This window comes from Podarcis melisellensis, assembly GCF_964234715.1.
Source record: "Podarcis melisellensis genome assembly, chromosome: 14".
NCBI lineage: Eukaryota > Metazoa > Chordata > Lepidosauria > Squamata > Lacertidae > Podarcis > Podarcis melisellensis.
In genome coordinates, this window is record NC_138546.1 from 51,086,274 (window position 1) to 51,112,845 (window position 26,572).

The 26,572-nt window shown below is 42.4% G+C and overlaps 1 protein-coding gene across 8 annotated transcripts in view; it reads left to right on the top strand.

The window, feature by feature from the left end:
- The window catches only part of LRRC49 (leucine rich repeat containing 49), a 92,446-nt gene that overhangs the window by 4,406 nt on the left and 61,468 nt on the right, over positions 1–26,572 (top strand). For 3 of the 8 annotated variants that reach the window (XM_081887673.1, XM_081887672.1, XM_081887669.1), the window contains exons 3-12: positions 317–404; positions 1,269–1,463; positions 3,193–3,283; positions 4,833–5,036; positions 9,358–9,424; positions 11,749–11,892; positions 14,374–14,435; positions 19,171–19,318; positions 23,234–23,317; positions 24,794–24,948. In XM_081887673.1, the coding sequence (XP_081743799.1) occupies positions 317–404; positions 1,269–1,463; positions 3,193–3,283; positions 4,833–5,036; positions 9,358–9,424; positions 11,749–11,892; positions 14,374–14,435; positions 19,171–19,318; positions 23,234–23,317; positions 24,794–24,948 (1,238 nt within the window). The other 5 variants (XM_081887668.1, XM_081887667.1, XM_081887670.1 and 2 more) reach the window with 5 other exon arrangements.

The following is a 26,572-nucleotide window of genomic DNA, read 5'->3' on the forward strand; positions in this document are numbered from 1 at the left end:
CTTTCCACATATGGAAGTAGTTCTCTGTATCCAGTTTCCTGTGCCTGGACTGAACTTCCCAACCACACCAACATATCCTTGGGCTGTTATATGAAATTTCCAGTCTACATCTGAAACCAAGGTCACAGTGCAATCCTATCTATACCTGTATGTTCAGAAGTAAGTCCCACTGAGTTAAGTGGAACTTATTTCCAGAAAAATGTGTGTATGATTGCAGCCTTATTGCAGTCCCAATACATGCAGATCCATGTTTTTCTTACTTTCTCATTTGTTTGCATTGACGTATAATGGTTTGTTGTAATAATTTCTGTTGCAGCTTGAGTTCAGATTACACAAAGAGCAGCCGTATCTTCATAACAGATTCTTGCAGCATGATCTTGAAAAGAACTATTCAGGAAAACAAGGTAACATTGTGAGACTGACTCCTCTTTCTTAAAGTTTGCATGCCAACCATGAAAAGAATAAATGTTTTTACAGCTGTAGCATATTTTCATTATTTGTAATTTAATTTCTCACTGTTTCTTGAAATAGGTAGCAAAGCTGTCTGCAGGCAAACCATAGATTTTTTTCTAGTTTAGGACCACTTTGAGATCCACACGGCAGATACAGTTACTGTGAATTTTCTGCTGTTGCATTGATGTTGCCTGCAGCAAACACATAAAAGGGTGGCTGACACACCCAGTGGGGATGTGTTGGGGAGCCCCAGTCCAAACAGGTTCTTAAAACTTTTGCAGGGGCTTCCAAAGTCACAGGTCATCCACATTTGACATGCATGTTCTAGGAAATACTGGTGTTTTATTATTTTGGTGTTGTGTTCAGCGTTTGTATTTGTATATACTTTTTACATATGTATGCCGCTTTGAGTCACTGGATGTAGTAAGCAGTGAATAACTGTAATAATAATAATAATCTGCTTGATGAGGGGGATAGGAGATGATCATTCTAGCTCTGCCCCTGACTGCAGTCTCTGTTTCTTTCCATGAGTTGGAGGGGTAACTTCCATACTGTGGAGCCTTTTCTACTCATGTAGGCTCTCTCCTATGCATGTAGAAGTTGAGTCTATAACACATGGAGGGAGACAGTGGTCATAGCAAGTATGATAATTTGTGAAATTCTCACGTATAGCTGATAAATTATAGCATACCGGCTGATTTCAAAGGGACTTCATCCCAAGTTAGTGTGCCAAGGAGTGCAAAGGACTGCAACTGTAGTTCTGTATTTTGATGAGCAGCACTGTCATAACCCTTATATATATATTTTCCCCCCAGCCGATGGAAGATTAAGTCCTTTATCACGCAGTAAAAAGTTGTATGTCCCTGTAGCACCAAATTTTGCAGATATTCCCGGCATGGAGGTGAAATATGGTGCAGGCTCTCTGGCAACATTTGGAGATTCCTCCTTTCCTAACCCTTCAAAATACAGACTTCAACAGGGCTGTCATAATGCTAGTCCAAATATTTCAGGTAAGTGATGAGCACTGATGTGGTGGATAAAGCAGGCCTCCAAACATTTGGCGTCTGTTGAAATACAGGTAAAGGAGGACATGATAGAGGTGAGCATGATGTGGCTGATATGGAGAAACAGAAATGTTTCTATGTTTCATAGAACTAGAACCCAGTAGGGGCATCCAGTGAAAGTGAATGGTGGTAAATTTAGGCTGGACAGAAGGAATTTTGCTATTGCAAGACGTTGTGAGGGTGACCAATTTGGATGGCATTAAAGGGGGATTAGACAAATACATGGATGGTAAGGCTGTCATTGGTAACTAGCCACGATACCTGTGTACTACCTTCATTATCTGAGGCAGTAACTAATAAGTACAATTATTAGTTGTATCCCACTACCTTTGGATCTTCTGATAAATTGAATGAATGAATAAACAAACAAACAAACAAATAATAATACAATTATCATTGCTAGGTTTCATGCTAGGTATGAAGCTGGGTTGAACGTTGGGCATCTGTGTAAAGATCTCAGCCCTGTTCTGTGCCTCTGCTCCTCTTCGCATAACGGGCACTGCATCTTCCTTTCCACCTTTCTCATATCTTCCAATGCTTGTTTATTCCAGTTCATATAATATTTATATTCATCAGTATTGTATTTAATTATTATAGTTAAGTAATATATTCAAGTCTTCCATGGATCTCCCCACCCCAGTCATGCTTTATCCTTAGAACAATCCCATGATGCAGGTTAGACTGATATATTGTGATTGGTCAGTAAGATTCATGACCAAGCAGGGGTTTGAACCTGCAGCTCCCCAGTCTGGCGCTCTTAATCCAGCCTTCCCTAACTTGTAGTCTGAAACATTAAGAAGGCACAAACTCCCATTGTCCCTAGCTAACAGGACCAGTGGTCAGGGATGGTGGGAATTGTAATCTCAAAACATCTGGATGGTTGAGTTTGCCTATGCTTGCATTAGCCCCAGCCAGTGTCACCAGTGACCAGGGATAATGGAAACTATAGTGCAAAACATCCTAAGGTTGGGGAAGGCTATGGAGTTATACCATGCTGGTTCACATTATTATTATTTTTATCATCATCATCATCATCAATGTTTTTATTTAATGTTATACTGGAAACACGATCCCACATATCATAAATGTAACATACATACCCTCACAGTTATTAATTTCATGGTTGCTTTGGCCAGTGCCTATAAGCCTTCAAACACCTGGGGAGTGAGACAGACAGATGCGCCTCACCAGGGAGGGTATTCCACAGATGGAACCACCACCAAGAAGGCCCTGTCATGGGTCCATGTGAGCTGGGCAGCAGTTAGAGGCAGAACTACCAACAGGGCCTACTTGCTGATTGTAGCTATACACTTAGATCCATAGTTTGCCCTGCCCAACAAGAGGAATAATATTTCCACAATAACCCTGACTTCTCTTTCCTGTATAGTCATGGCTAATTTGGACCTTATAAGCATAGATATGAAATTAGAATATACATACTTTCCTTCCATGTGCCATATTGCCATGTCACTTACAAGCATTTCCCAACAATACTGCTTCCGACTGGCGCATAAGGAGCACATCCCCTTCCTTAACTCTGGCATTGCAACCTTGGCATCAAGTCTCTCATGTTTGTTGCTAGAGCTAGTTAGGCACGTGTATCATTGGACAGTAAAATGGTAATATGTGTGCTTTTTAAAAGTTAAATTCCTTTAAATGTTTATTTTTCTATTAGATAATATCACTTATGGGAACACTGCTTTTCCCCTAGTGCACCGAACTGCAGAAGAGAAAATGCAGCATTCTGACAGGCTGACCCTTGAAAGGTAAAAATAGAATTGGTGGGTGATGCTTTTCACAGTAATGTACATGTTTACATAGAAGGTGTTATGATATCATATCACACATACTCATAGGATTGCAGCCTTAGGACACAGTCATAATCCCATTTACCTGGGAGTAAGCCCCATTTGAATTCAGTGATACTTATTTCTGACTAGAATAGAATTGCACTGTTAGTCTGTCTGGGAAAATCATGAGCAGTGGCTAGTACTTCAATGGCTAGAACTTCAATGGTTTTATTCCTATGTACATAAAAAGGTAAGGCTGCACAACCCCCATAGGAGGATTTGTAGTGCCATATCACAATCCTGGATTTCCATGAAGTCGGGGTGGTGGAGGGAAACAAAAGAGAAGGAAGGTTGCACAACAGCAGTGGACACGGCATGGGAGTGAGAAAGGAGAAACATCGAGGGTTGGGGGAAAATGGTGGTTAAAATAACCGCAAAAGGTTGAATAAAGCAGGGATGGAGAAAGCTGATAGAAAAATCATGGATTTAAACAACAACGGAAGTTTGAATAAAGTACTGTGGAATATTTGAGGGCAAGATGCTCCCTCAGAACAGGAGTTTACCTGTTTGGGAAATCAGGTCCTTTGCACTGCCACTTCCCCCTGGTTTTCGGGTTTTCTCTTTTAATGGGTACTCATGGCTACAGTGCATGCTCTGTCCTCATTGCAGTCTTTTTGACTTCCTGATATTTTTGTGGTTTTGAAAACCTTGGACTTCTCCTGAGTATGCTGATACCTCTACCTTTTTTCTCACTGCTTCAGTCATGCCAACACTTGATAAATGATAAATGATAAATTTTATTTATATCCCGCCCTCCCCAGCCGGGCAGCTAACAACAATCAAATAATCAAACAATCAAATAATCAAACATTTTAAAACATTTCATTATAAAAATTAATTAAAATCAAATTGGTGGCAACCGTTAGGCAAAATTCTGTGCAGGTTGCCAGAGGAGGGAGTCAGGCTGCGCCGTAACCAAAGGCCTGGTGGAACAACTCTGTCTTGCAGACCCTGCGGAAAGGTGTCAGGTCCCGCAGGGCCCTGGTCTCTTGTGACAGAGCGTTCCACCAGATTGGAGCCGCAGCCGAGAAGGCCCTGGCTCTAGTTGAGGCCAGCCTAACCTCTCTGTGGCCTGGGACCTTCAGGATGTTTTTATTTGCAGACCGTAGGTTCCTCTGTGGGGCATATCAGGAGAGGCGGTCCCATAGGTACGAGGGTCCTAGGCCATATAGGGCTTTAAAGGTTAAAACCAGCACCTTAAACCTGATCCTGTACTCCACCGGGAGCCAGTGCAGCTGGTATAGTACCAGAGGAATGTGATCTCGCAGCGAAGACCCCATAAGGAGTATCGCCGTGGCATTCTGCACCCGCTGGAGTTTCTGGGTCAGTCTCAAGGGCAGCCCCACGAAGAGAGAATTACAATAATCCAGTCTGGAGGTGACCGTCGCGTGGATCACAGTGGCAGTGATTCCCTGTGTTTGTTGTCACCTGTACTAAACATTTCTTAAAACTTTCCCCCTCCTAGACAAAAGCTGACTGTTTGCCCAATTATTGATGGAGAAGAGCACCTTCGTCTGCTGAGCTTCCAGCATAACTGCATAACACGGATCCAGAATATCTCTAATTTGCAGCATCTTGTTTTCTTAGATCTGTATGATAATCAGATAGAGGAAATCAGCGGCCTTACTACACTAAGGTCCCTCCGTGTCCTTTTGTTAGGAAATAACAGGTAAAAAAGGGAGGGGACCTTGACATACTTAAAAAAATACTTTTCCAGTGTTCTCTGTGAAACTTCCATAGGGTGTGTTCACTGTAATGTCAAATACTCCCCCCACGGTTGGCAGAGACGGAATGCAACATAATCTACTTATTATTGCTTGGGAATCACGACTTACCTAGCTGTCTGCTTGCAAAGTCAAAGCCAGCCCTGACTAATTTGGACATGTGACAATACAGAGGTGACTGTGGTATAAAACTAAGGTACAGAATTTGTGGATATGAGAAAAAGAATAGCAGTTTTGGCAATTTGTTCCCCAAGCAAGAACACAACCTGGGGTGAATGCAGACTGTAGATTTTGAAATCTCCATAGGTGTACCTTGAAACGAACCCTCAAAAGTCACTACCTCAGCTGCCAAAATATTATGGTATGTTTATTAACCTTCCAACTTCTCAGAAGCATACAAAGCCCAGGGCAAGTGGGAACATGGGCTGCCAGTGGGAAGGAGTGTAGAAGCAAATGGAGTAGACAGAATTGATCGGTTATTAGACAGAGACCGTTAAAGTTGGGCCAAATTATGTAATTATACGCACACAGGCATGCTTTGCCCAAATTCAGTGCATGACCTGTGCTAGTCTTGGCTACTTCTACAGTACAGTGAAGTGTAAACTGACAACATGGGTGAAACTGAACCTATAAATTATCGTATTTTTCGCTCTATAGGGCGAAAAATACGGTAGGTCTCTTTGCGGACCCCATAAACACAGCAACCTCCCTAATCAGAGAACTCATTACATTTGCAATGGTGTCGGGCCAACAGGTGAATTTTGCAAAGTTGGAAGCTATGTGCTTCAGCACCGCTCCTCACATCCAAAAAGAACTCGCTAACGCAGGCATAGTCAAACTTGGCCTTCCAGATGTTTTGGGACTACAATCCCATCACCCCTAGCTAACAGGACTCGTGGTCAGGGATGATGGGAGTTGTAGTCCCAAAACGTCTGGAGGGCCGAGTTTGCCTATGCCTGCGCTAACGTCACCAAGGTAAAACTTTGCCACACCAAGTTCAGATACTTAGGGGTACAAATAACCAGAAACCTCAATAAATTATAGCTCCACAACTACAACCCCTTGTGACGACAAATTAACAAAGACCTAAAGAGATGGAACAACATGAACTTCACTCTCTCAGACAAAATAGCCATGATCAAAACGATCACCCTCCGAAAACTAACCTACCTATTCCAAACCCTCCCAACCTGGATTCCCCCAGCCCAACTCCATAAATGGCCCCAAATACCTGCACCTCCCGTCCTCAGAAGGACGATGGGAAATCCCCAACATAGAAGCATATTATATTGCCAACCAAGTACGTCACATAATCCCATATATACTAGAAGATGAGAGAAAACAATGAATACACCTGGAGAGGGACACAGTTGAAAATACCTGCACCACAGCATACCCATTCCTCCCAAACGGAGGAAAATTCCCACAACACTAAACAGGTACACACAGACCATGCTTAAAGCATGGAAAGCAGAAGTAGGTAAACTGTCCCCAGCCCAAGCCCCAGCCCCACTAATTCCCCTGGCGTACCACCCATTATTCCATCACACAGCACAAAATCTCCAGATAAAAACCTGGCAAACCAAAGGCTTATATCGCTTAACCGACTTCTATCAAAATAACAAACCCTTATCAACACAAGAAATACAAGACAAACTAGAAGACACCCAAATGCCCTGGCTGACACACCACCAATTACATGCCCTTGTAAACAATCCAGTAGTAAAATCAGCAGCAACTAGGCCTCTGACAACCTTTGAAAACCTCCTCCTAACGACAAAGGGAAATGGCAAAAGGATGGTATCCGCAGTATACAAAATACTACTCCAAAATCCCACAAACCCCCTAGACGTAATCAAAAAACAATGGGAAGACGACATAGGCATAGATTAACCCCACTCAGTGGACCAGAATTTGGTCTAAACCTCTCTTTAAATCCATATCAATGAAAAGGAAAGAACTCACTCTGAAACTCACAGGTGGTACCTAACACCGAGGAAATTAGCACTAATACACCCACGAACCTCATCAGAATGCTGAAGAGAGTGCACTTCCACAGGTACATACCCCCACATGTGGTGGGAATGCCCCAAAATCTAACTATATGAGTAATATGCAAAATAACTAAGCAAGTATTAGAAATCACCCCAGAACTGGCCCTACTAAACATCTTCCAAGACAATAATTCCCACTCACATCACAAAGAACTCATCACCCACCTACTCTCAGCAGCCAGAAACATCATAACCAGACACTGGAGAAACCCGTCAGGAGTAAGCATGGACCAATGGTACCAAGTAGTATGGGAAACAGCCTTACGAGAAAAACTACCCAATAAACTGAAACTGACACGGGGACAAATAGAAGAAGACGCCTTCACCCCGGTGTGGCTCCCTTTTATCACATATACAGCCCAACAAGACAATGACAAGAATCCACCAATAGCATATGAATCAATATGGCTAACCTGATCCAAAAACACCCAGCCACTCCACTCACACATGGAAACAACGACCACCACAGCCAACCCCAAATGAACAACCAGACCCTAGGCCAACCCCAACCTCTCACCACCAAAGGAACACCAGTGAATAGTAAAGAGAACCTGCACAAGCGACGCTGACACCAAACCCCGCACATACATTAAGTAAAATAGAAACATCACCACCTGACCCCACCCCACTTACCGTTCCCCCCACCTCTTTCCCCCTTCTCTTCCTAATGTAACACTAATGTCTCAAAAAATGAAACTGATCTGTAGAAAATGTAACTTGGAAAAAGAGATATTGCACATACTTTTGTAAACCAATAAATCTTTTAAAAAAATACATTTTTTTAAAAAAATGGTGAAATCGGCAGCATGCATATTTCAAGACCCTAATAAGCTCTGCAAATTTTTTTTCAGTTGATGGCAGAAATGTACATATTGGCTTTGAATAATAAAAAATAATAAGAGTAAGATTATTACTATTAATATCCCTCTGGGTGGCATATAGAATACAGTGGTACTTCGGTTTACAAATGTAATCTGTTCTGGAAGTCTGTTCTTAAACCAAAGCCGTTCTTAAACTGAGGCACGCTTTACCTAATGAGGCCTCCCGCTGCAGGTGCCCTTCTACCATTCGGCTTCTGTTCGTAGACCGAGATAAAGTTTGCTAACCGGAACACTACTTCCGATTTTGCAGAATTAGTATACCGAATAGTTTGTAAACAGAGCTGTTCTTAAACCGAGGTACCACTGTATATAAAAACATCATAAAACATTGAACAAGTAGAAAAACAGAGTATCTTATACCAGCTTGCACTCTGCTAGAGAGCAAGCCAAACTATACATGATAAAGACTCCGTACTATCTGAGAATATCGGGGCTGGGATAGCCTAGGAGCAGGAGCTAACCTCAGAAAGAGTCCCAACTTTGCCCTGCCAGCTTTTCCCTGTCTTGTGTGAGGGGAGCCTGAGGAAATCGTCCTCCTTCTGTGAGGCTCCCTCCCCGCAGCACTGCAGAATGGCACACCACCTCCCTAGGAAATCCCAACATTTTCCTCTGAGACTCTTTCCAAGCTTTACTCACCACTCCTGCTGGTCTCAACCGGGAACCGGGTAAGAGTGGAGGAGAAATGCAAGATCCTCTTCCACACACTCGAGATGCCTCAAACTCGGAGGGGAGGTGGTTCAGTTGCGGCTATTAATGCAAGTCTGAATATGGGACAAACCACAAGTAACTATGAATTAAGTGGGGCTTTCTTCTTTATTTACTTCTAACCACCCTTGGATTGGAGGAGGGTGAGTTCCTGGTGCCAGTCAGGAACAGATTGCTAGGAGATTCATAATTTCACTCTCCTTTATTGGAATGCTTAATACTGCAAGAAGTCTCAGAAGCTGCTGTTTTCCCAAGTTTGCTGTTGCATCTTGTCCTGTATCCACCTTCTTGCTAAGCACTCCACTTCCAGAATCCATACAATTTCAAGCTGGTGTATGGAGGTCTTCCCTTTTTTTCTGCCTCTGTTCAGCATGTTGGCTTTACCATTTACGTTAGCAGCAGGGGTAGATCTGTGGTTGAATCCCACTGTCCTTGCCTTCACATTGGGGACCTGTGTATGCTGGAGGTTCTGGGATGCACTGGCATTCTGCTTGGGATTAGATCCTCGGGTGGTTGGTTATGCTGGACAGAAGCCCATAGTAGATTAAAGCCTGGGCAGGGGTCAAATGGGAATAAATTTCCCCTCCTTGAAATAAAAGTACTTCTTGAATGCTTGAATGTTTCAGAATAAGGAGAATATCAAACCTGGATAACCTTGTAAGCCTTGATGTCTTGGACCTTCATGGAAATCAGGTATAATGTGATAAATGCTTTTTCAGTTTGTACCATGGGGTACCTGTTGCTGGCTTTTTAGGTGTAGTGCTGCTTTGCATCTCCCCTTTGTTTTCATGAGACTTGCTAAATTGAAGCAACTTTGCATAGTTTTTCAGAATCTTACATTGAGTTAATTATGCCATCAGCCTGTGGAGTCTAGTGTATCATTCATTTCGTTAGGGCTGTCAGATGACTTGATAACCACCTGCTCCTTCGCTATATTGAAGAGTTAAAGTGTTTGGGGGCTTTTTATTTCGAAAAAGACATCCAGTGGGTTGGGGGAGCACACCTAATGTTTACAAAATCAGATACCATTATTAGGACATCCATCCGACCTTGTAGAATCTGGGCCTTTAGTGTGGTGGCACATTCTCCTCGAAGTATCCTTCCATTACTCTTCAGGTGCCATCTCTCTTTTCTGTGCCTATCAAAGACCCTCCCTTTTCAACAAGCCTTGTAAGGGGAAAATCTATCTAATCTGCGACTGTGTTGGATTTGAAACTGTCCTGACATATAAAATTGGTTTGACATAGGGAATTTTTGTAATTACCTTTATTGATATTTTCACTATGGAATCACTTCAAGTTATTTTTTGAGAAACGATTATTTAGTGGAATCAAATAAATGAAATAACTGATCTCTCCTGTAGGTGACATATTAATAATGTTATCATGTTGATTCATTACATTTGTACAGTTCTGTGCTTTTTAGCCAAGATTGTTGTGATCCACTAAATGAATCAGTTAAATCAGTCATTTTGGTTATTTGGTCTACAGACATTGAACATCAAACATATGTTATCAAGACAACCACAGCAGAGAGAAAATGCATATATGTGCACACGAATTGTGCCTTTTAAAATAATAAAATGTGTGAACAGTCAGAAATAGTTTAAAATACATAAAATTTTGATTGACCACTTTTCCATTTAGTAACTAACCTGGTTTTGATGGCTATGGTGAGGAACATGGCTATATTTTCTGTGACCTTATCATTAGAGTCTGCCATTAAAATTGCAACAGAACCCACCTGACTCCCAAAAAGTGTTATTCAGGTCATGTACAGGGCTGGCATCAAGGATCAGCAGAGCTGAGCACCTGCTAAGTGCCCACAGGAGGCTGATGGAGAAGAGTTCCCTCCTGGACCTGTTGCAACAAGCAGGCTCACTTGCTGAGGGACAGGGTGAAGGCGAAGCATGGAAGGTGTATTGCTCAAGAGCCCTCCCCAGGACGTATTGGGAGCAGCAGTGAACCCTGGGCCTGGCAGAAATGGCAGCTCACCAAAACATGCAACACTGCCCATCAATTTATTCAAAACAATAGGGAAAGATTAGATTTCTCTTGTGTCATCATACAAGGCCGGCCAAAGAAGTTGATTTCTAGTAGGATCAGGGTAGAGAGAAGAAGATCCCTCTTCACACAATACATAATTACTTTATGGAATTTGCTGTCTTAAACTGTATTGATGGTCACTGGCTTAGATAGCTTCAAAAGGGATTAACATTCATGGTGCTTTTTACTAAAAGGAATTCATGTGTACAGAGGGGAGTATCCTGAGTATTAGTTGTTGGAGAAGGATGAGTGAGAAGGATAAACTGATAAAATCATGCTTAATCTTGTGTGTGCTCAAACCGTACTGTAATATTTGAGCTCTGTTTCATCTAATGCTTTGTTTCTACTTTAGTTAACATAATTTTATAAAACCATATATGTGTGTGTGTCTGTGTGTAGATCTATAGATAGTTTGTGTGCGTTTTAAAAAGGAAAGAAGGAAAACTGTGATAGGAAGGAATTCCATTAACACTGACAGAAGAAGTTCATAAATAACATCTCTATGAATTCTTCATGAATCCCAGATTTCTGCTGTTCTGATAAATGCTTCTGCTCTTTTGAAAGGAGGCACTGCAGGGACTCCTAGCAAGAAGCCATCTTTGGAGAGTTCCAGTCTTCATTCTTAGCCCCTTGTTCCTGTTCTCCATTTCTGTGTGATGTCAGCTGTACTGCTTGCTAACCCTATTATTTCAGTTATTTGCTTCTTAAGTAGTTGGTGCTCTACAATTAACTTATCCTTTGCATGGTTGCTTGGAAGTAAGTCCTACAGTGCTTAGTGGAGCTTACTCCCATGTAAGTGTGCATAGGGGTGTGACCATAAACATTTCACTTTTTTACCTCTATAAGATCCGGAGGCACAGTTCAGGCTTAGAAGAGAAGCTGCTTGTTTAATGGTGTCATTCTGAGAGGGGGGAAAGAAGGGTTGGGCTCAACTGATACAATCCTCATTCTTTCTTATCTTCTCTTTTACAGATTGCTATCATAGAAAATCTCCACCATTTAAGTGACCTCAGAGTGCTGAATCTTGCCCGGAATTGCTTAACATACATTGAAAACCTGAACGGACTAGATTCACTGACGGAACTTAATCTTAGATATAATCAGATCAGAATTGTGGTAAGTGAACTGAATCCATTTGCTCTAGAAAAAAATGCTATAATTTGAATGAACTATATTGCTTTTGGAATTTTAAAACAAATTTGATTAAAAAAAAATCAGTTTCTTGTGGTGGATTTTTTTGGGGGTATCAATGTATATTGTCATGTATTGTCTTCAGTTGAAGAGAGAGCCTATGAATACATATTTTGCAGGAGATCTATAAAGTGATATACCTAAGGGATGTTTGAATTGCTGCAAGCCTTGGAATCTTAAGGTCATGGAAAGTCAGGGCAGATAGGAGGTGTCTGACGGCCATTGTCTGAACTGTATTGTTCTTGAGTAGGAAGAGGGAAAGCTGAAGGTTCTAGGCAGAGGAGCAGAGGTTAGATATCCATACACCAAGGAAAGGAAGAGGTTTTGGGAAAGGAGGATTGCAGAAGAGCATGGCTCAGAGAAAAGGGGTGGTGGTCTGAGTTGGACAGCAGGGAAAGGCGAGAGAGAGAGAACCCCCCCCAATAGTTAAAAAATTGTTTAATTAGCCAAAGACCTGGGAGAAGAGGAATGTTTTTGCCTGGCGCCTAAAGATATGTAGCAAAGGCTCCAGGCGTGCCTCCCTGGGGAGAGCATTCCACAAGTGGGGAGCCACCACAGAAAAGGCCTCTTCTTGTGTTGCCACCCTCTGGACCTCTCACGGAGGAGGAGGCACATGAAGAAGGGTCTCAGATGATGATTGCAGGGTCTGGATTGGTTCATATGGAGAGATGTGGTCCATGAAGTCCATTTGAGTAGAAAATCAGCACATCAGAGAGGGACAAAATTGTCTAGGCCATTCATTGTTGTGATAGTTTTCTCCTTGCCGGCAGTGTTTGTTTTTCCTCTACACTACAGTGTTCTAAGCTGGTCCTGAGGATCTTATAACTTTAAGAATTTGGTATTAGAGTTTGCCCGTTTTCTTCTTCCCCTCTTTGACCCTTTTCCCTTTAATATCACAGCTTTTTAGATTATAAGCCTGAGGGCAAGAACTTTTTTTATTTGTAAGACACTCTGGGAGTTTATCCAGCTAGAGAGTTGGGGGTATAAATAGATTGAAATTGCTGCATTGTCTGATAGAATCTACCTTTTGCTACATTAACCATCTAGACTGTGCGTTCAGGACAATTGTTTAAGAAGCAACTAATCCTTGTTGTCTTGAGCATAGACCTTGTGGTGGTGAGAATGAAACATCTGCATGACAAAATGAGTCTTGCTTTTCACATTGCGTAGGGAAGGGGTTCTTGTGTGTTTCAGAAAATCAACGATCTTGCCTATCATGATGTGGGTGAGAAACACCATGGACTGGCCCATATTATGACCCACATATTTGTCCCGCTCCTGAAAGCCAAGGAGACCCCTTGGTTATTGTTTTTGTATGTTACTATGTTATACATTTTTGTGTTTTTATATTGTAAACTGCCCTGTGATCCTTGGATGAAGGGTGGTATAGAAATTTAATAAATCATCGTTATCATTATCAACATTATCTTGGTGTATTTGTATCCACTCATTGCAAGTTGGAGAGTTGCCTCACCCACTGAAATAATCAATTTGGTGGTGGCAATGGCAAAAATAAACGTCTCTGACTCATGGAAGAATTGGATGGATTGTTAAAGTGATATTGTTGTTGTTGTTGTTGTTAATAGTAATAATAATAATAATAATACAGTGGTACCTTGGGTTAAGTACTTAATTCATTCTGGAGGTCTGTTCTTAACCTGAAACTGTTCTTGACCTGAAGCACCACTTTAGCTAATGGGGCCTCCTGATGCTGCCGCACCGCTGGAGCACAATTTCTGTTCTCATCCTGAAGCAAAGTTCTTAACCCGTGGTAATACTTCTGGGTTAGCAGAGTCTGTAACCTGAAGCATATGTAACCTGAGGTACCACTGTAATAATAATAATATATACCTTCCCTGTGTTCCCACAAAGGCTGTGCATTACAAAATGATAACCATTTTGTGAGATCTGGAGTGCATTTCTGTGTTGTCTGTGGTGGGACTCCAACTCGTTAAGCTACTTGAGGAAGCAGGGAAATGTCTGCAGAGCACATTTCGGTATTGCTTGCTGCTGGTTGGACAGCTGCATGCATGAGTTAGCACTTTGATGCTTTAGACAACAGCATGACTACAAAATTGGATTTTATTTTGCTTGCCGTTTCATAGCGGTCTGCTTTCCCCTGCAGCTGAAACCCTGAGTCAGCACCTCAGTTCCTTTTCTGAGAAGCTGAAAAAGAGGCCAGCATCTACTGCCGCTGCGTCTCCCCTCTCTTTTGCTCAACACTTTCTGTTGCAAGCAGTCCAGCTTATTTTCCAAGAGGATCTATGCACCACATCAGTTGGCACTGCAGCAAGGTTACAGTAAATTGCAGTAGGCATGTTTCATCCTCCAGAGAAGCAAGAGCGTGTAGAGCATGCTGCCCTTCAGGTGCTGAATTTGGTCTTTTCTCTCTCTCTCTCCTTCTAGAAAGATGTGGATACTTTGCCCTGCCTCCAACGTCTCTTCCTCAGCTTTAACAATATATCTCGGTAAGCAGAAACTGCTGGTGGGCGGGGAGAGAATCCGTTTGCTCTCTCAGTGCCTCACTTATTACCACTATCCATTTAAAATTAAATATTTGCCAGTGGTTACTTTTGTCTGGCTGGTAGACAAATGATACAGTATATGGAGAAAGAGAACAACTATGAACCCAAAATTTAGCAAAACATTTAATCTTTTTTTCTAAGTGCACAGAGAAGAAATGTTTCTCTTCTGTTTTAAAATATGTCATTACCATACTTAAGCAGAAAGCCCGGATATTGATACTGCAGAGTCAATGTTAATCTGAATTAGTTTGTGAATCACTATTATTCTCATTATTTTAAAAATGCCCTAACTGGGTTTAGATTATACAGCCTGTTATATTTGCTCCAGACTGTCATGTAAACTGATGTCTCTTTAATTGAAGTTACAGGCTTCCATTTGTGCAGGTCATTGAGCATCCTTTTTTTAGTTACTAAGATGCAGCTTCTTCCTTTCTATGCTACGCTTCAACCTAGTTATGAAATCAGGAGTAAAACACCTTTTTTAAAAATAAGAGCTGCATTTTCTGAATCTTATTCTCCCCACCCCCTCCTTTATTCTGTTTTTATATAATTTTGGCTGCAGCATTTAATTAAGCCTGTTTTCAAAATTAGCAAATGTATTCTTTCCTGGATGCACTTCCCCCTTGATCACAATTTAGTATGTCTAACATCCTTTCTCAGAGGCAATTACGTGTTGCAGCGATTCTTCACTGCAGGATATTCAGCCTGGGATTGCAGCAATTACTCACACATTGGGAGGGTGGGGGAGGCAGGCAAGGGGTTTTAATTGCTCTCAGTGGAATTTAACCACGTGGAACTACTGCTGTTTGTTTTATTGTGCTTATGTTCTGGAGAAGTGGAATGGGGAAGTGAACTAATTGAAATAAGTGAAAATGGTAACTCTTTTGTTGTGAAAGTGTTGCTTGTTGGCTGCAGTTTAAACTGTGGAAGGATATGTGCCACTTGCTGGGTAGAGTTTTCAGTACTTAGGAATTTATGAATTGCAACAGTGCTGAGAACCTAAACTTCACATTCAGTGCATATCCTTCCATAGATTGGATTTGGCAGCATTATTTAGACATGAACACAGCCATCTACCAACACTCCAGCTTAATCTGCCCCGCCCTCCTTTATGGTTTGGATTGTTTCACTTTGAATGATACACAAATCCTACCCTGATTTAACTTTTTGGGAGGGGGGAGTGTTTGGCTGGGCTCAGCAGTTGAAAGACTGCAGAGGTATATTGCTCTGCCTTTAGGATCAGTGAGAATTACTTTCTGCTCAGTGTAACTGAACATCATTTTTCCAGTGTCCCAGTTTCTCTCAAGCAAAGTTCCGCTGTGATGGTGGTAGTTCTGTACTTGGGGAAGGGAGACTGTGAATTAGAAAAAAGAAAACTGCAATGTCTAGACTGGGGCTGAACTTAAATGGCCCTTTCCTGAGTTTGCTGTTTCTTGTGCTGTGAAGGGAGGTAGTGGAGGACAGAGGTGCCTGGCGTTCTCTGGTCCATGGGGTCACGAAGAGTCGGACACGACTAAACGACTAAACAACAACAAGTGCTGTGAAGTTGAAGGGGTCATTCTCCTGTGATGTCACGCTGGACTCAGGAGGGTTTAGCTCTTCCAAATGCTCTAAGGCAGGGTTGCAGTCACCTCACAGGAAACTGTTTCATCAGCTCTGTTCACGGAAGTAACCCAAGTTATGTTCTTGCTGTTTGCTTGCCATTCTGTTGTCACATGCAAAACTTACCGTATTTTTTGCTCTATAGGTCGCACCCGACCATAGGACGCACCTTGTTTTAGAGGGGGAGAAAAAGAAAAAAAAAATCTCCCCCTCTCTGCTCAGCGCCCCTTCAGCAAAACAACAGGAGAAACGGAACCCCTTCCATTTCTCCTCCCGCTTCGCTGAAGGGGCGCTGTGTGCAGCTCTCCCTCTCTGCTGAAGCCAGGAGAGCAAGACTCTCCCGGCTTCAGTGAAAGGAACCCGAAGCCTCCGGAACGCAGCGAGAACTTGCGCTGCACTCAAAAGGCTTCAGGCGGCTATCCCTGAAGCCTGGAGAGCACCGACCCCTCTCGCTCTCCAGGCTTCAGCGAAAGCAACGCAAAGTCTCCGGAGCGCGGAGGGAGCACTCCCTCTGTGCTTCGGAGGATTCGCATTGCTATTGCTGAAGCCAAGGAGCCTGCATTCGCTCCATAGGACGCACACACATTTCCCCTTAATTTTTGGAGGGGAAAAAGTGTGTCCTATAGAGCGAAAAATACGGTACTTTCTAGGCGAATCATTTTTGAGATAGCCATGATGTTTATCACTCTTAGTGCTTAAATAAAAAGTGATGGTTCATTAATATTATGTTTTTCTTTAAAGTAGAAGCTTAAGTTCTTGACACTTCAAATAGAGATGTAATAATTGAGGGTGTGTGTATGAGGGAAGAGGAGTTGTACCTCTCGCCATGCTCCTTCTGGGTTAGTTTGTCTAGGTAAATGTGTACATCAGAAAGAGGGAATCTGCTTTCCAACAGAGCTCCTCCCCCCATCTTTCCTTCTCTGTGACTAGCCCTCTCTTGTATTCCTTCAGTATTCCCCGTTGGTATTTCCCCCGTTTATCTTTGTTTCTATCTCTCTGTATCTCTAGGCTTTCATGCGTTATTTCTCCTCCTACTTGTGAGCCTATGTACCACAGGAGAGCACCTGAAGTAGTGAAGGTTCCACCTCAGGCTGCACAATTGCTGTCACTTATGCCATTGTTTTTGTGTATAAAGCAGTATTTTTAAAGCAGGGATTATGCACTAAGAATGGCAGCATTTTTAAAGATATGTTGCAGACCTGCTTGAGTTGAAACCCCAGGGAAGGCACAACCAGGGCTGACTGCCCTCTGCCCCAGCCTTGGGTACCTTGCGAGGGCAGCCCTGCCTCTTCCTGCTCACCTGGTGAAGCCGGGGGAGGCCAGCCAGGCTGCTGCTGGAACAGTGTCAGAAGGGGAAAGGAAGGTGCAGGTGAAAGAGGTAATCCCTCCTGAGGCAGTAGAAAAAGAACAGAAAGTGAGCTGGGGGGCTCCTCCCCCATCAGCATGAAGAGGAAGGGGGGCAGAGGCAAGAGTGGGGTCACAGCCCTCTCTCCACTTATGGGGGGAAATCACGGGAAGGTCTAGGATCCCTCAGGGAAGATGTAGCAGGTGTTTAATACACTCAACCCTAGCTTTTAAGGTCAAGTGTATTCATTTATATTAGATTAATATTTTATTTCTCTGCAAAAGTTAATCTAGCACAACAGAGGAGAAAAAAGCATTTATATTTTGTGTAGCTGAGAGAGATCCAGGAAAGTTGCTTCTTCTGAAGAGCTATTGTATTTTTATGTTGTGAACCGCCCTGAGATCGGCAGATGAAGGGCAGCATACAAATTGCAGCAACAACAACAATTAATATAAATTATTGATAAAAGTAACTGAAGGTCATTTCTACTGTTACTTCTATATATTTCATAAATTTTATACACTGATTGTAAAAACAACAACCCTCAAAGCGGTTTTCAAAAAAATAATAAAATCATCAGTAAAAAGAACTGACAATAATTTTAAAAGTTCAAGAAAATTAAAATCAACAATAAACTAAAAACAGATAGAAACCTATAACTAAAAACTGATGTGTGTTTTAAATACCTTATTTTTGTCTCTGCCAGCTGGCCATCTGTTTGGGGAAATTAGATAGAGGATTTGCACTGGAATTTGATGCCCGGGAGCAGTAAATAATGGACTTCATCCCCAATTTACCATTTGGCATTGGGCCTCATCCCCTGAGCCACTGCACCTGGAGGACCTCTGGGTTCCTGCTTAAATCATCCACAAGAGCCGCCATTCCTGCATGCCTGAGGGCGTGTCCCCCTCCCTTGCCACAGTGGGACCAGCAAACAGGCCAGAAGGGTTGCAGTTCAATCCCCTCTGAATCAGGGGTCTCACATACGTATCTCTTTGGCCATTGCACCCTCCTGCCATTATCTGAGCCGCTGCCATTACTTGCGCTCGTTCACGGTTGAGACTTTGTATTTTGTTCAGTTCAGGATCCTATTGCATGGGAGAACCCTATGCTACCCCCTGCCCCCCCCCCCCGCCGCTGCATTGGTGTTGTTGGGCAAATTTGACATTGGGAGAATGGGAAAGACAAGCTTGCGGGTCCAGGAGAAAGAAGCAGAGGTGCAGAGGAAACATGTAAACTTTTTGATATATTTCCTTTTTTTAAAAAAAAGGGCAACTGAAACAGCCAGCCCTCTCCTGAGCATATTTCATTCCCAAATGCATTGGTGCTTTGTTTTTTGGTCACTCAGCCATGATAAACATTTGAGTGATTGAAACCATGACAGTGATAGATGTAACTGATATGACATCCCTCAGGAGCAGATCTGGATATAACCCAATTCACACATTTCAAACCTTTACAACAGAAAACCAGTGAATATTGTGAAAGTTAACTGAAACATCCCATTAAGTTTGAAAGTCACATAAAACCAAATATGTCAAAAAACCTTGACCAGTTATTGCAAAAATTCACCTTTCTCTATTTGATGGGGGGAATAGTATTGTTACTGCTTATTTTTAATTAGTGTAATGATATCAATAATGGTTATTTTAAGGTTAATAGTCATAGAAATTGATGGTTGTATGTTTGAGATCCGTGACTTGTGTTCCATTCCTTTTTCTTTTCACCTAGTTTTGATGACATCTTGTGCCTTGCCGATTCTGCATCCCTTTCAGACATCACCCTAGATGGCAACCCGATAGCGCAAGAGGCGTTTTACAAGCATACTGTTCTCCACCATATGATGCAGCTCCGACAGCTGGATATGAAGAAGATCACAGTAAGAGAAACTCTGTGGGGAAAAACCTTGAAATAAGCAAAGAGTTTTATTTAACCAGACTATTCACAGTGCCAGCAGGTTTTGTGTTTTTTATTATTTTTAAAAAACTTACTACAGTTACTAAGAATACTTTTACTATTTTCTATATACAAAATGCTTAGCAATCTCCTCTGATTTGTCTTATTGACAACCCCATAAGGAGTGAGGTCTACACTCATTGAATTTATGTTTGGGATAAGACAGCAGAAGGACTGTCTGTGTCAGTTTGAGTTTCCCCTTCCATAAGATCATTCTCTGAGGCTCTTCTCTGGGTATTGGCTCTTTCAGAATTTAGGCAGGTAGAGCTGGAGAGAGCGGTCTCCCCCTCCCAAATTATGGAATCCCCTTCCCATAAATAAGCACTGGGAACTTTAGTTAAGATGCATCTTCTCTTCACTGTTGTTAAGTTTGCATTTTATATTCAGCATTTAAATTTTACTGGTATTTTTGTTGAAAGAAGAAGAAGAAGAAGAGTTTGGATTTGATATCCCGCCTTTCACTCCCCTTCAGGAGTCTCAAAGCGGCCAACAATCTCCTTTCCCTTCCTCCCCCACAACAAACACTCTGTGAGGTGAGTGGGGCTGAGAGACTTCAGAAAAGTCTGACTGGCCCAAGGTCACCCAGTAGCTGCATGTGGAGGAGCGGAGACTCGAACCCGGTTCCCCAGATTACAAGACTACCGCTCTTAACCACTACACCACACTGGCCACTCTGGAGTAGAAAGCCAACATATAACATACAGATATTATAAATGAGCACAAGCAGCAGTCCCAATTGCATGGTAAGCTGTTTTTGAAACCAGCCTTTGTGTACAGTAAACCCACAACTTACACACATTTAACTTGTGCTCATTCAGCTTAACACATATGGCAAAAATATAAATATAAAAATATAAAAAAATAGAAAGGGGCTGAGTTCTGGGGGAAATGGTGTTGGCAATCCCACCCACCATTGAACCCAATCCCTGTTTAAATTGTGAGCTTATTGTACTGCATAAAGACACAAGAATACAAATAGCCCCCACAGAAAGAGACAAACGAATGAAAGAAAAACTCCCTCCCATGTCAAGAGTATAAACACCTCACCATTAAGGCATTAAGAGAGAGAGACAGCCTGTTCTCCTGGACTGGGATTAATATAAGAGGAAGGAACTAGTCTTCCTAGAACCCATCACTTCTTATTTCACTTTGGGTTAGGCTACATCATTGGGTAAGTTTGACAGAGAAAGCTTCCTGTCATACCACCTTTGGAGGGGCAGATGGTTGATCACTTTTCCAGAGAAAGGTTATCTCCATTTGCTCAGCTGTGAGAAGATGGATCATTAACCATTTGGAGAGGATGGCTTTATTTGCTCCCCAGAAGAGAAATAATAGGTCCACTTCAACTTTACAGCGAAAGAAATGACTCTGAAACTTAGTAGCTGTCTTACATTCCCTCCAAAGATGTTTGTATGAACCTTGCACCAAACCATTCCTCCACCCCAAAGGTATGATGCAGCTAAACAGGCTTTACTTTGAACCAATGGCTCTTTTAGCAGCCTATTTAACAGCTTAGTTAAAAATGTTGGAAATGCCAACATTACTATAATTACCATCTCTCAACAGGCATCCTTACAACTGCTGCAAATAAATAAATAGAATGAAAATGTCAGAATAGGTATGTCCTGAATAAATTTGACAGCAAGGATTTTCTTTTTTAAACAAACCACCTGCTGAATACTCTCATTGCATTTAATATGCAGGGTCTATCTGGCCATACAGATTTTCTTCTTTCTAGAACTTTCTCTTAATAAAAATATATTTTGAGGCTTTTTATTAAACATCCAAGATGTATATAAATGAATAAAATAAATCTAAAATTAAGAGTCACAAGATACTTGCATTGGAGAACCTTTTAATATATTTTATGGTAACATAATTTTTATTCATTCATGGTTGCATTGAGATATATATATTTCTGAATGTATTAACAAATTTGTGTCAAAGTGTATATACCAAAACTTACAATTATTACAGATATGAAATTATGTATAGTATTGTCTAACGCTTAGATTGGTGACTGTAAGTAAAAGGTACTTTGTATCAATAACAATTAGAATTTATAAAAATCTATAAATTTTTATAAATTTATAATTTATAAATTATAAGGGAGGGGGAAGGTGGAAAATTGAAATATGCCCTTCATGCACGCACAACTGTGCTGTATACTATTAGTACTGTTCTACCATAACTGTCACACCAGACTGCATTAAAATTGTCAGGTTTCTTTTGGCCTCTTGCTACTTCCAATTTTTGTGTCAGTTTTTCCAATAATGGAAGATGGTCGATGATCTCGGTAGACAAGGAACAGAGGGAAAAGCTGTTTCCTAGTTCTGCTGGATCTCTCAGTTCTTTTGATACCGTGGCTTTTGATACCATTGACCATGGTATTCTTCTGGGGAAGCCAGCTGGGGCCAATGTTATGCGGTGGTTCCGCTCCTTCCTCCTGGGCTGTGTCCAGAAAGTGGTGTTGCGAGATGAGTCTTCAGACCCCTCGGCTCTTACGTGGGGTGCCTCAGAACTCTGTCCTGCTGCCCCCTGCTTTTTAACATCTATATGAAGCCTCTGAGAGAGATCATCAGGGGGTTTGGGCTGGGTGTTCATCTGTATACGGATGATACCCAGCTCTACCTTTCATTTAAATCGGAACCTGTTAAGGCAGTAAACATCCTGTGTGAGCGTCTGGAGGCTGTTGGAAGTTGGGTTGCAGTCAGTGGATTGAGGTTGCACAAGACAGAAGTACTGTTTCTGGGGACACGGGGCAGGCAGGTGTGGGGGACTCTCTGGTCCTGAATGGGGTAACTGTGCCACTGAAGGACCAGGTGCGCAGCCTGGGAGTCATTTTGGACTCACAGCTGCCCATGGAGGCACAGGTCAGTTCTATATCCAGGGCAGCTGTCTACCAGCTCCATCTGGTATGCAGGCTAAGACCCTACCTGCCTGGGCACTGTCTTGCGAGAGTGGTGCATGCTCTAGTTATCTCTTGCTTGGACTACTGCAATGCGCTCTGCGTGGGGCTACCTTTGAAGATGACCTGGAAACTACAACTAATCCAGAATGCGGCAGCTAGACTGGTGACTGGGATTGGCTGCCTAGACCATATAACACTGGTCCTAAAGGATCTTTGCTGGCTCCCAATACATTTCTTAGCACCATTCAAAGCATTGGTGCTGACATTTAAAGCCCTAAACGGTCTTGGCCCAGTATCCCTGAAGGAGCGTCTCTACCCCCATCGCTCAGCCTGGACACGGAGGCCCAGCTCCAAGGGCCTTCTGGTGGTTCCCTCACTATGTAGTGAGATAGTGGCACCCTCCCAGTGGAATGCCCTCCTATCAGTTGTCAAGGAGATAAGTAACTATACAACCTTTAGAAGGCATCTGAAGGCAGCCACATATAGGGAAGTTTTTAATGTTTAATGTTTTATTATGTTTTTATATATTCTGGAAGCTGCCCAGAGTGGCTGGGGCAATCCAGTCAGATGGGCAGGGTATACATATTTTTATTATTGTTATTAAGAACCTTTTAATATTTGATTTCATTGTGAGCATTGCTTTGTTACTTGGAAAATATGGGAATGCTTGGACTTCTTTTAATTGAATTACACAATCTACCCAGTAGGAATACTTTGGGTTTGTTTCTTTGTTTTTTGCTTAGCAGCTGGACACACTGTTCTGTGGAACTTGAAAGCTTGTTCATGACTTCAGTGTTTTTACAAAATCCAGTATGACTTCTCTGTTACCTTTAGATTCCCTACCCTGCTATGGACTGACTCCTTGCAAAGTTTGACTAGTACCATCGTGAGTCTCACCGCAAAGTGTTCTGTTTTATTTTAACCCAGGAAGAAGAAAGGCGCATGGCATCTGTTGCCTTACGAAAAGAGGAAGAGAAGAGGCGTGAAAGCCACAAGCAGACCTTACTGAAGGTACCAAGCGGTGGCCTTCGTGTGATGTAAATGGAAGAGAACCGGGCCCTTCCCTCCCTTCTTATCCCACCCCCCTGGTAGCTGCGTCTCCTTGTTATGGCTGCTCCTTCCCTGCTGGAAACAAACCACATGGCATCCTCCATCGCAGGGGAAGAATGATCAGTGGTAAAGCACCTGCTCTTCTTGCAGAAGGTCCCAGGTTCAATCCACTGCATCTCTAGGTTGGGCTGGGAGAGAATCCTGTCTGAAATCCTGGAGAGGTACTTCCAGCACTGAGCTCGATGGACCAGTGATCTGACTCCATATAAGGCAGCTTCCTATGTTCCTATAAAGTGTTCCTATGTTCCCTCTTGGAAGGCTGCATAACCCACCCAGGCACATACCCGTCAAAGGCATGGGACATCCTGTTTTTGGGTTCCATGCTCTTGTGCAGGTCGTGTGACTCATGCGGGAGCATGGCCTGCAAGACACGGCCTTTATATTAAGCTAACTAGCTGGCTGGAAACTGAAGCTATTCTAGCGGAAGAGCAAGCGGGCTTCAGGCAAGGCAGATCCACCATAGACCATTGCTTCACCCTAGCCTATTTAATTGACAAATATGCCAAAAAATCCTGTGGGGTGCTATACGCAGCCTTTATCGATCTAAAGGCTGCTTTCGATTCAATTCCACGTGCAAGACTCTGGGATAAATTGAGCACATCAAGTATAGACAAAAGACTATTATTTCTGATCAGCTGTTTATATAAAGACACGGTGCTGTATGTAAGAACTTCGTTAAATGGCCATCTTATAGGACCAGTTCCTGTCAGCAAGGGGGTCAAGCAAGGTTGCATCCTGGCCCCAGTTCTATTCAACTTTTACATCAATGATATGGTTAACTGTTTGTCATCTCCGGACTTCCATGCCCCCAAACTGGCTGACAAATCAATATCAGTGCTTTTGTATGCTGATGATGCGATACTCCTATCTCGACACGGCCTGGCTTTGCTCTGGGACATGTTGGAGGGTATGGCGGAACCAGTCACATAACAGAAATGACCACAGAGATATCAACATTTGAAAATGTAGGGGGTCCATGGCTTGGCTTTTGAAAAACGGGTTCCACAGAACTTGGGAACTCCTGCTGTAGAGTATTTGATCTAGTCTGCCCATGCTTCCTACTGTCTTACCCATAAGAACACAAGAGCCTCTCTGGAACAGGCCATGGCATCCTACTTCTCACAGGCTTATGGGGAGCCCACAAACTACCCAGCGACTGTCACTGAGGGTCTAGCAGCCTCTGATTGTTGGGGGTCTATCTTAGTTAAAAGCCACCGATGGAATAATCGGTGTTGAGAGGAAACAGATAGCCAACTGAAATCAACATAATTTTCTGATTGCTGTAATTCCATTTCTTTGATCTTAGTTTCCAGAATGCCGTTTTGTTTTACTTTAGCAAACTCTTTTCTCAAACTGTATATTTATATCTCATTTCAGGAAAAGAAACGATTAACCATTAGCAATATTGCCCATCAGTGGGAGAGCCAACAGAACCGCTCTGCCCACCTGCCTTCCTGCCAAGAAAACAACGAAGACAACGAATCTTCTCAGAACAGCAGGAGTACTCCATATGTATTTCCCGAGGAAACCAGGTATGGAGGCCTTGTTTTCCTGGCCAACAAGGGCTACGCAGCCTCTTAGAGCCGCCCAGGCAGGAAGTCCCCATGAGCAGCTGGAAAGTTCCTTCTCCTCTTCCTCTCTGTGTTTCCCTAATTTCATTTCCTGCCATCCCAAACAGTCAGCTTGCTATTCATTCTCTTTACGGTCTGATTTTTCCCTTGTCTCACTCATAGCTTCTGAATTGCTCTCTTCCCTGCTATTATATTCACCTTCTGAAAAGAAAAGAAAGCAACAAATAAAAATCCTTCACTTTAATTCTCTTTCTTTCTCTGCCCCGCTACCTCCTCCCCTTTTTCCGGCTCTAGCAGCCAAAATCAAACAGTCAGCTGGACTTCAGTGTCTTCTTGGGGGAAGAATCCAGAAAATCCACAATGGAAAGGCCCAACAGCAGCCTCAGTCATGAGGCATGGGATCTTGTACTGGGGAGAGGGGGCAACAAACAACCCAAAATTGGAGGTGAAACCCTGGGGCATCTTGCTTAAAGTTTAATCCTGCCCCCCTCCTGCAGATTGCCATGTGGAGATGGAGCAGAGAGGGAATCAAGAGTCACATGCTTCCCTCCCCATGTTACCATGGGAGATGGTCTTTCTCTATTACTGAAGTGGGATGTGATTCTGCCATTGGCCACTAGAGGCCCTCAGAGAACCACATGTGGAACCTTGGTTTCTGGTTCCTGGCTGGAGGAAGTTTGGTAATCATCTCTCTCTCTCTCTCTCTATATATATATATATATATTATTACATGCCCTATTACTCCCTCTAAATTTTGTCATTCAACATTAATTATGGAATGTGGGATAAAAGTACTGCCTGAGGCATTATGCAACTGGATGGTCAAATTCCTCTTAAAATGAATGGAGGAGATTTGTTAGCAGTGGGGAGGGTGGGTGGGAGCACTAGGTTTGTCAAAGACTTTGCCCCCCAGCAGAAAGTTTCCATTACACTGATGTATATTACAGAGTGGTGTTCTGTGTGTGTAATTTGGGCTGTTTCATCAGTTTGAAACATCTTTCAAAGGTTTAGGCAACATTAATGCGCGTCTTTGTGCATTCTCCAGTATTAGTGATCCTTTGGAATTGGAGTTTAAGCTTTTTGTGACTCTTTGATTCAGCTTGTTTTGGACATCCCCGTCTTCCTGTTGTTTATAAAGGTAGTGGCGGAATTTAAATAATCAGAGGTCCACAAAAAGTATGAGGAGAAATATACACCTTTGGTCTTTTGCTAAAGTAAACCAGAGAATTCTCTATAAATGTTCAGAGTCCCAGGGATTTTAGGGTATTTTTCATTTGCTGTTCTATGTTTGTGCATTTTAAAATTCCATTTGCAATAGGAATTAAAGGGTTAAGCTATTGTAATGTATCAAGAATTTTCTTCTTCTTTATTTAGGGAAAGTTATATTGTCTTCTGGTGTGAAGTCCTCAAGGCGGCTCACTTTCTCCCCCCCCCTTCTCTATAAACTACACTAAAATAAATACACAGACCCCAAAAGAAATCTGCAATAAAACCCTAAAAATAGGAACAGCAAATGACAGCTAGGAAAAGGAGCTTATAATTATAAGATAAAATTGAGTAAAATGATCTTGTGATTGAGAGAATA